Source organism: Girardinichthys multiradiatus, chromosome 9, assembly GCF_021462225.1.
Source record: "Girardinichthys multiradiatus isolate DD_20200921_A chromosome 9, DD_fGirMul_XY1, whole genome shotgun sequence".
NCBI classification, from domain to species: Eukaryota; Metazoa; Chordata; class Actinopteri; order Cyprinodontiformes; family Goodeidae; genus Girardinichthys; species Girardinichthys multiradiatus.
The window spans coordinates 9,260,870-9,271,032 of record NC_061802.1 but is presented as its reverse complement, the minus strand read 5'-3'; the positions used below and the strand labels follow the sequence as shown (position 1 = coordinate 9,271,032).

At 39.6% G+C, this 10,163-nt stretch overlaps 1 protein-coding gene across 4 annotated transcripts; it reads right to left on the bottom strand.

Annotated features, from left to right (window-relative positions):
- Positions 1–1,218: 1,218 nt before the first annotated feature.
- Positions 1,219–9,647, bottom strand: LOC124874117. Of its 4 annotated transcripts, XM_047375335.1 has the most exons (7): positions 6,671–9,647; positions 5,123–5,571; positions 3,192–3,325; positions 2,936–3,083; positions 2,201–2,437; positions 1,627–1,767; positions 1,219–1,452 (listed from the first exon to the last, which is right to left on the bottom strand). In XM_047375335.1, the coding sequence occupies exons 2-5, from the start codon at positions 5,467–5,469 to the stop codon at positions 2,326–2,328; spliced, it is 741 nt and encodes a 246-aa protein (XP_047231291.1). In that variant the 5' UTR covers positions 5,470–5,571; positions 6,671–9,647; the 3' UTR covers positions 1,219–1,452; positions 1,627–1,767; positions 2,201–2,325. The 4 variants fall into 4 exon arrangements, 1 of the variants encoding a protein (XP_047231291.1); XR_007039704.1 differs by lacking the exons at positions 5,123–5,571; positions 6,671–9,647 and adding an exon at positions 1,871–1,894 and having other exon boundaries at positions 3,192–3,955; XR_007039703.1 differs by lacking the exons at positions 5,123–5,571; positions 6,671–9,647 and adding an exon at positions 3,414–3,955 and having other exon boundaries at positions 1,627–1,894.
- Between the last annotated feature and the right edge of the window lie 516 nt (positions 9,648–10,163).

Here is a 10,163-nt window from a genome sequence, read left to right as displayed (position 1 = left end):
GGTGTTAACTGATAAAATATTTTCTCAGATCATCTCGGACCAGATAAACTGGCCCACACATGATGATGAGGAAGACATCGAGGTCTCCTTGGAGGATACTTGTAGGGTCTCAGGATTTCTCCGAACATTTATTGAGAATGATAAGTAAAGCTAAGTACACACTACAGGATTTCTCAAACCAAACAAACAAAATCACCTCACACCTCAGGAAGATCAGACAATATGTCGCTTGCAAACATCTGCTGGCTTTGATCATAAGGGGGAGATCGGGACAATAAAAGTCCTAATTTTCATGTAGTGTGTACCTGCCCAAACGTGTAATAGTATCTCTCAGGTTAATTGGAGCTCTGTGATGCAGACTGAGCAATTTACTGTATGAAACACAAGTGTGTTTTTCCTCTATAAAAAAAAAAAGTAAAACTTTGAAAGTTCTCAGATTCACTAACAGCCCAAAACACATATTATTGTGGTGAAATTTAAAAAAATAAAACAAAATAGAGTATTTTTCTCTCCTTTTGTAGCCTTTTCTAAGCAGCTCGAGAAACTTGAGCAGTTCTGGGTGGGCTGGAACGTAGTCCCCAGATCTTTGGATGTTGAAGTGGTGGAGAACAGCTTCCCCAAGTCTTCCACCTGCTTAAACTCCCAAGACATTACACTGAATACAGCATCTTCCAAACAGCTGCCATTTCAACCGTTGACACTGGATTTGGAATGATCTGAGCCTCAGTTTAAAAAAAAAAAAACAACCACTAAGGATGAGGCTCACTTGCAGTTTATGTGAAGCATGTTTCTCTTTTAGGCTCAGTCCCACTGTTCAGTTGGTGTTCATTTAGTCAAACATTTTTATTTTCCTGCGTTGACTGTGTGGTCAAAATGTCTAAAATGACAAGAGTTCAATGTTAAAAGGGAGACCAATTATGGTGTGTAACGTTTTCCTTTTCTTTTTACTTATAAAGGGTTCTGTATCAAATTGTGTTTTGATACAGTTGTCAATCTGTATCAAATAATCTAAATTGTTTTTTGATTCACAAAATGTCTGTTTCTATTGATATGAGCATAATGTGCCAAAACAACTCTTAAAACAATAGGACAGATTTTGTACAAAGCTGTATTCCAAAACCATGTGAGTTATAAATGTTAAAAGAAGAGTTCTGCCTTTTTCATTCTCAAATACTTTGCTAGGTTAACAAGTAAACAGACAATTTCATATATTGTGTATGATTTATTAATTATTTCTGCACTTGAAACTGTGATTCACTGGAGCATCTCAGATAAAAGATTTACTGTCTCCATGTAAGAATCCAAGATGTCAGACAGAGGGCCATCAGGTTTTGGGAGGCTTTCCACTTCCTGTTCGGTCAGTGGGCGCTGCAGCTGAACCTCAGGGACCACAACATCCTGCTGGCGATAACCAGATGGTCCAGTCCAATCAACACCATACTCCACATCAACCTATAATTAATGGTAATGAGGTTAGAGGGTCTGCTCAGACAAAATCCATGTAAGACTTGAAAGCCATCTTATTTAATTTTTCTGGGACTTAAATGGAGGTTACTCTTTAAAATAACTCAATTGATCAACTGTAAAAACTGCTCCAGTCTAAAACCAAACAGAAAAAATACAAACCTCTAAAGGCTCCTGCTGTGCATCACACTGCTGGTAAGTCCACAGTTGAAATGGTGACTGATTTCCCTCAGAGCTCAGTCGATGGTAGTTCCAGCCATGCTGGAAAACCTCAAGGTGCTTCTGGATGTGAGGGACACAGCACTGGTGTAGAGCATAGAGATTAACTTCATTGTCTGGGTTTAGAAGGCCTTCTGTCTCAAGGTTGTTAAAAATGGTGTAAAAGAGATCAAGTGCTCCCACATACACATTTCTCCAGAGCCTCTCTATTCTGATTGGGAAAAAGAGGAAAAATGCATATTGTTGAGTAGTTTGGTGAACATTTTTCTGTCTGTAAGTATGTGGCATATAAATACATCGGGGCTGCTACAAATGATTATTTTGATAATCAAACAATCGCCGATTATTTTGGCAATTAATCGGATCATACCAAAAACTAGCATATTTACAGAACCAGTCAAAAGTTTGGATACTTTTCACTGAATCTAATGGAAAAACGTATCAAAAATCTTTTGATACACACACACTCCTCAGTGTGATTATCATTTAGATAAATGTTAGACGAAAAGACTATTACCTTTGATTATGGACACTTCTGCCAGCAATATGTGAATTCCTGTTATGTCCTCTGTTAGCCACCATGAAGCGAGCAACATTTCCCCTCTTTTGTCCGATCTCACATGGGATGGTACACCATAGACGTTAACAGCTATGAGAAAGCTGGACTGTTGCTGCGCGGTTGTTGGTGGAGGCACTCAGGTATACGATGAGGCGACTAAAGCCATCAGTACCACCATGCACAACAATACGCCATCTGAAATATGAATGAATGAATAGTTTATTTCAAACAACAATATAGATTTATAGAAATGGTTTAAGAGCAATGGCACAACCTGCTCTGTCTGTGTGTCCAAGCTTTGTGTTGTGTGACACAGAGCTCTGATAAAATAAAGCTTTAGGTACTGTATCTCTATTATCTTTAAGGGCATTGACAGAACATGTTGCCTCAGTAATCCCATTTTAATTTCACACATAAAATCTTGATGAATCACGTTTCAGGTCAACACAATCCCAGTTCACATATTTAATATATGTTGCAGTGTTAATTAAAGCCCTCACAACTGAAAAAATTTATTAATTCGATTTATGGCCTGTATTCTGATTTAAAATTGTGTTTTAATATATCCACCTACAAATCTCAAATGAAAACTGAGTAAAAAGCATGCAATTTTTAAGGTGAGGATTATTCCCTCATACAAAGGTTGCTATGATTTTGTAAAAGTAGTTGAAATCATTAATGCTCTTCAGATACCTTATCAGTTTGTGATTGCCGTCTATGTGCCACAAACTGTTTGGTGCTGGCACAGAGTACCTCCTCCGTCTCCGTGGGTTCAGCTGAAGGGTCTGCATCAAAACTCCACGAGGATCCACACGCCGCATGGAAGCCTGTACCCGTTGTCCTACAACAGGCAAATATGGCAAAAAATGACGTACTGAAAGAAACAAGTTGAACCTTCGCCACTAACAAGGAATTCTCAATTCCCATTGAATGGGTAGTGGTCACTTACTCTGTATGTGGATGCCCTGTGCGTTCAGGTGACCAAGCATCATTTTATATCCACAGTTTGGCTGGTGTTGCTGAATTTGTGTCGCTTTCTCATCAAGATCTTCGTCATTCAATGGTGTTAACAGATCGTGGAGTCTGGTCAACAAAAACACACACAAAATAAATATGATCATAGCAGAAACAAAACAATGACCTTTGTAATTAGCTCTGTCCTTTGTTTTACCCCATCAACAAAAAAATTGACTTTACTTGAAAAGAAAAATCTTTGCTTGAGAATAAAAATACTCCACTGGCCTTGACGATCTGTGCAGCAATAAAATGTTACACAGTCCAAGACAAAACAAAACGATTATAGTTCCGGTTCACAATGGATTTCACAACTGTAACCGTCAACTGGCTACTTCTCATGGGTTAGAGGGTGGTTACCATGACAACAGTGTTTGACCGCGGAAAACTGTTTAGTTTCCGCTATATAAACACAGCTCATTATTTATAATCAATATAGTTTAAACCGAACCACTAACATTAATAAAGTAGAACATAGGTAAAAATGACAATCATAACATTTTGTCAGGCAGATACACGTTAGCCTCTGCTAGCGTAAGGTGCCAATATGCTAACCGTCTTTACTTTACTTTACTTTACTTTAGCTTTATGATATCCGACATAGGTGTAAACGCCTAAAACGAGAGACTAATTTCAATTCAATTCAGTTTTATTTATATAGCGCCAATTCACAACACATGTCTCAAGGCACTTCACAACAGTCAGGTACATACATTCCAATTAATCCTAACCATTGAACAGTGCAGTCAGATTCAGTTATTTATTCAAATTGGATAAAAAGTTTTTTTATCTAAGGAAACCCAGCAGATTACATCCAGTCAGTTACTTGCAGCATTCACTCCTCCTGGATGAGTATGTAGAGACAGTGGACAGTCACTGGCGTTAACTTTGCAGCAATCCCTCATACTGAGCATGCATGTAGCGACAGTGGAGAGGAAAAACTCCCTTTTAACAGGAAGAAACCTCCAGCAGAACCAGAACCAGAATCAGTGTGAGCGGCCATCTGCCACGACCGACTGGGGGTTAAAGAGAACAGAGCAGAGACACAAAGAGAACAAAGAAGCACTGATCCAGGAGTCCTTTCTATGGGAAGGAAAAGTAAATGTTAATGGATGTAGCTCCTTTAGTCGTTTCATCTAGAAAGAAAGAACAGATAAACTTTGAGCCAGTTTTCAAGGTTAGAGTTTGAAAGAGAGCACATAGAGTTGTCACAGTAGGAGAAAGAAAGGGTTAAACACTGAAAGACAGGGCTATGTGGATCATCTGTAGAGGGTGAACATTAAGTTGTTGCCAGCAGAAGCTCGGACGATTCCCCTCTCCACAAAGGTGTCAAAGGTAGACACAGAGTCAGGCCAGGTGTAGCTTCTAGGAAGAGAAAAGAGAACAAAGTTAAAAACTGAAATAACAGCAAATAATGCAAAATTGGAGAGTAGTGTGAGAATGTACCGAAGAGGGTGAAAGTGGTCATTATGTCCTCCAGCAGCCTAAGCCTATAGCAGCATAACTACACAGATAGTTTCAGTTCAGATTATTTAGTTAAACGGCGCTTATTTACAACAATGTCGTCTCAAGGAACCCCACAAAGGGTCCCACTGATGGTCATTGTTATACTAAAAGCCACAAAGATTGGGATACCTCTCTCTGTCAGACTGATTATAACCATTGGAAAAGAGAAGGGGTCATACAGGTAGCAGAAATGGAGGGTGTTCCATCCTATTCCATCATATTAGCCAACTATATGAAATAATACCAGGTATTAAACCCTAATGCTCAGCTGCTGGTACGGCATTTACTGCATTTATAAACGCATTTTCTGGTTTTAGCGCGCGTCAGGCTAACAGGATTAAATGTTTATCAAAAAATTACCTTATTCCGTACTGTGCCATCCTCCGTCGAATTGTCCACTCAGACACCCCGAACAAATTTGTGATGTCTGCAGCGGTGTGGCCGAAATGGAGGTGCGTCTCAATGACCTCTGGAGGTAAAATAATGGATGGTCGTCCAGTCCTCCTTTCCTCTGATTCTAGGCGTATAGCAAGTTGGGGGCCAACTTCCTCCAGACTGTCCAATATAGTGGAGTCAACCTCCACATCCATCTCAGCTTGGAGTTGATTGAAATCCTCCATGACCCGTGCAAAATGAAAATGGAGGTAGTCATTTTGGTCAGTATCATTTGCCAGTGACCTGGCAATGGCTGTAAGAGAACCCTCCATTGTGCCTACCAAAAGAACTTCGGTACCGGAGTCTAGGCAGTAGCAGCAGGATCGGCATCAATTCTAACCAATGGTGCTGAAGACAAATGTTAGAACCACCCACTTCAATAACATACGGAGACAGAAAAGCAGAAATAAATAAATGTGAAAATGTAGAAATACAGAAATAAATGTAGGAAGAAATAAATAAAAGTATAAATAAATAAATGTATGAATAAATAAATGTATAAATGAAAACAATTATACATAATGAATGAATAAATAAATAAATGTATAAATATGCAAAAAGGAGAAAATAAATGAATAAATAGATAAATAAATACATTTATGTGTATTCATTTATTTTTATATTTATTCATTTATGCATTTATATATTTATATGTGTATTTATTTCTTCTTATATTTATTTATTTATACATTTATATGTGTATTTATTTATTTTTCATTTTGTCATTTTTGGTCCCTCATACATTTAGGGACCGTCAATAAATGTCCGAACCAAACACTCGGGAGAAACAAAAATTAACAACTTTCATGTCTTCTAACCCAGTGAAATAAAATTAATGTCATATAATCATATTAGACGAGAAAGATGTGGTACACTAATTTATTTTGAATTTAAGTGCATTTTCTATTTTTTATGAATTTTTAATATTACAATTCGCCATTTTTCTTCAATAGCTTTGAGATTATGTGACCAATTCACACAAAATCACTCTTAAATCATCCTACTAGACTGGGAGAAGGAGGCACACCCATTATTTTCTCATTTAGATGCATTTCCTATTGTTTATGAATTTTTTACCTTAAAATTCAGTTTTTCTTCACTAGCTTCCAGGTCATGTGGCCCACTGACACAAAATATGTCTGAAATTGTTCTACTATAACTAAATAAATGAATCTGACTGCACTGTTCAGTGGTTAGGATTAATTGGAATGTATGTACCTGACTTTGTGAAGTGCCTTGAGACAACGTGTTGTGAATTGGAGCTATATAAATAAAATTAAACTGAATTGAATTACTAGACTAGATAGATGAGGCACACTCTTTTTTTAATCTGATTTTAATGCATTTTCTATTTTTTATAAATTTTTATACACAAATCATAATTTTTTTAATAGCTTTTAGGTCACATGACCCAATGATACAAAACTAATGTGAACTCATTCTACTAGACCAGGGGTCTCAAACTCAATTTACCTGGGGGCCGCTGGAGGCACAGTCTGGGTGAGGCTGGGTAAGGGATTCCACAAAATATTTTGTTAAAAAATATCCTCAAATGTCATCAACAGTTAATGATTTCTACAATACATGAACTGTCCTGAACACATGAATTGAACATTGAATGAAGATCATGAACAGTTCCTCAGAACATGTCTTCTCCAGCTTACTCCTTGCTGCCAGAGACGTGACAACGCTTCCTCTCACATATCTGAGCCACATTTGGCTTGAGAGAAGAAGCAGTGGAGACCCTCAGTAGGGCTTGAAGGTGCTCATCAGTAAGTCTGGACCTGTACTTGGACTTGTTAAAGTTCAGGGTGGAGAAGAGCTTTCGCACAAATATGTGCTCCCAAAAAGGCACATGGTCTGCTTGAACATTTGGGAAAGCTCAGGGAAGCTGGGGGACAATTCCCTCAAAAATTGCCCATGCTTGTCTGCTTTTCCATTCACCTCCCTAAATGTGGCCTTGAGGTCAGAGTTGCATTGCAGGTCAATAAGCTCCATTTGAAGCACAGGAGGAGTATCTTGCAGAGGTGAAGGGGTCTGCAAAAATTTGAAAAGTAACTCTGTGCATCTTGAAATCTGCAAATTTGTGATCAAATTCCTTCTGCAGCTTCAAAATAGCATCAACATACTTCTCACCACTGAATGGTGTGCCTGCATCCTCAAGTGCCTTGCATGCTGGGAAATGGCAAAGGTTTGTCTGAGAGAGCTGGGCTTTCCATAACACAAGTTTTGTGGAGAATGATCTTATGTTGTCATAGCCAGTTGTCTTCTCTGAGTTCAAAAAAATATTTTCAAGACATTTCCCCTGCTGCGCCAACATACCTCAGTGAAGTAGAGCACAGCTTCATATTCTAACTCATTTTCCTCTAAAAAGCACGGAACCTCCTATGCTTTAAGCCCCTGGATCTGATGTTGTTGATGCATTTCACAACAACAGACATCACGTTGTCACACTTCAGGCATTTGCTGCAAAGGGCCTGCTGATGGATAATGCAGTGCAGAGCAATGGCCTCTTCTACACCCTCCTCCTCAGGTTTTCTCTGAACAAGTGCCACCAGTCCACATAAAAGTGACATAAATTGAGAGCTGAGCAGTGTCAGTTATGTCGGCGCTCTCATCAAGAGCAACTGAATATGCATCAAAACATCTGGCTTTCTCACACAGTTGATGATAAATGTCACTTGACGAGTCAGAAATGCGCTCTGCCACTGTGTTGGCAGAAAGGCTGATGTTGCTGAACTGACTTTTCTTTTCCAGACAAACTATACTTGCAAACTGTAATATGCATTTTTTTTTTACAAACTCTCCCTTTTTTAATTGTTTCCCCACCTTAGCAATAATCTCACTAACCATATAGCTAGCTTCGACTGCTGCAGCATTCTCTTTGGTTGCCTTCTTGAAGAAATCTTGTTGCCTCACTAGACATGTTTTAAGGCTGGCAACCCGGTTGGCTCACTCATCCCCCTGGTATTTTGCACATTCCTCAGCATGTTTAGTTGAATAATGACGTTTCAGGTTGTATTCCTTGTGCACTGCAACTTTTTCAGTGCAAATAAGGCATGTCGGGATACTCTTGTGCTCAACAAAGAAATACTGCGTCTTCCACCTTTGCTGAAATTGTCTGTGCTCGTCACCCATCTTTCTCTTCACTGCAGGCTTTGGCTTTGACAAAGACATGATGAGGGTGTGACAAAATTTTGTTTATTCCACTTGGCATCGCTCTTGTTCCACGTTTCTTAGAAGTCAAAGTTGACGCGTGACGTCATTTCCGCTTCTACTTGTCACAACAGCGCGCCGGATGACGAGCAGCCCGGTAGCAGTTGCCTTTCTCCGCGTTTGATCGTGGCATTTGTCGATGGTAGAAAGTACCCGAATGGCGACCACAAAAAAAGGTGATAGCTACCGGACTGTTCGTCATCCGCCACACTGCTGTTACAAGCGGAATGTGCATGAAGTCGGTGTAGCTTAGCCTAGCACCGAATGTCAGCCACGATGAGGAACGGCGGGCGGGACTTCCTTCAGAGGTCCACTCCCCCTGCGGGCTGCACTAATATTATACTTTCATATCACGGTGGGGGTCACAAGATATCGTCGTGCGGGCTGCGAGAATGAGACTTCTGTACTAGACAGAATAGATGAGACACACTTCTTTTTAAAAAAAAATGTTTGTAATCACAATTGATCATTTTGATTAAACATAGGATTATAATACATACTGTGATCAGTTGCAAGGTCACTCAAAGCTTACAAATTCCAGTCAAATGTAAAACATTCATTTTAGCAGATAACATCTGCTTTTTTGTCCAGCTTTACTGCATAAGTCTTCAATGCATTAACCAGTTTCTTGGTAAATCTGATTGTGACTTAACCTTACTTTGGAAAAAGAGGGGCCCAGACGTTGTCCCTTCACAAATCAAGGGTTGAAGCGTCCGTCCATCATTCAGAGCTGTGCTCCTTTTGTCCACATCAGCAGTTGATAGGAGAGGAATGTGTGTGATTGTAATTTTTAAGTACATGTTTCACTTATTTGTCAACATTTATTTCATCTTTTTAAAACTGATGTCAACAAATGTTCAGATTTGCTGGCAAAGACAGTTTTAACCACTTTAAATCTTTATAAATGATTATGTTGCTTATGCAGAATATTGCAAGCCTGTTTAATGTGGCTGTCCATGCACTGGGAGTGGTGTATAGATGTCATGTGGTCCACACTCCTTACCAGTTGGTGGCGGTAATGCCTCCTTCAGTTGTTTGCCAACCGCCATTATAAGAAGAAGAAGAGGCATCGTTTGTCACCGGTCACGTGGTTTACCGCATTTACAAGCATTGAACCTTTTTACTCTGTAAACTCCTCGAAGCTTTGCTTCAAATGTTCCATCTCTAGAGTTTGGATCGAAGCCGAGTTATAACGACTCAGTAACTGTTAAAGGATCTTTTGAAGAGAAGCTAACAACAAAGATGTGGAGACAGCAGCTCAAACGGTGGCAGAGTGCAGCAGTGGGAGAGATTTCCCAAACAGTTAAAGAGGACAAAGAAGATCAGCAGCGTCTCAACATCCTGGAGGCTGATTTCAACCCTAAAGTTCTGCTGCACAGATTAGGTTTGTATGTTTTCATGTCAGTTACAGTTTAGGAACATTTTAGGTGACTAATTGATTAGCTTCTTAAAGCCCAAATGTTCACCATAGACTTAAAACGTAAACGCTTCGTCACTCGGTGGGAACGACCCACGTCCGCCATTTTGAGTGGTTTGTTGTCCTTCAACACCGATACAAGTTTGCTTAGAAACTAATTAATAGGGCTGCACGATATACCGCGGTGAAGTTAGTTTGAAGTTGGACATTAGATATTCAAGCTCCGCGGAGTTAGCGGCATCTAGCTCACGGTTGATCCGATTCAGGCACTCAGATTTCGGCTAGCTACTCTCTGTTGCTCCCTCTTCTGACCCGCGGTGGTTCACTTAGGGA

What these genes read in the sequence shown, in the direction of transcription:
- LOC124874117 (XM_047375335.1), bottom strand. Translation starts at nt 5,469, where the DNA reads ATGGAGGGTTCTCTTACAGCCATTGCCAGGTCACTGGCAAATGATACT. An exon ending in ACAGGGCATCCACATACAGA is followed by an intron (nt 3,084 to 3,191) that starts GTAAGTGACCAC and finishes TGCCTGTTGTAG; the next exon opens with GACAACGGGTACAGGCTTCC. An exon ending in GGCAATCACAAACTGATAAG is followed by an intron (nt 2,438 to 2,935) that starts GTATCTGAAGAG and finishes TTCATATTTCAG; the next exon opens with ATGGCGTATTGTTGTGCATG.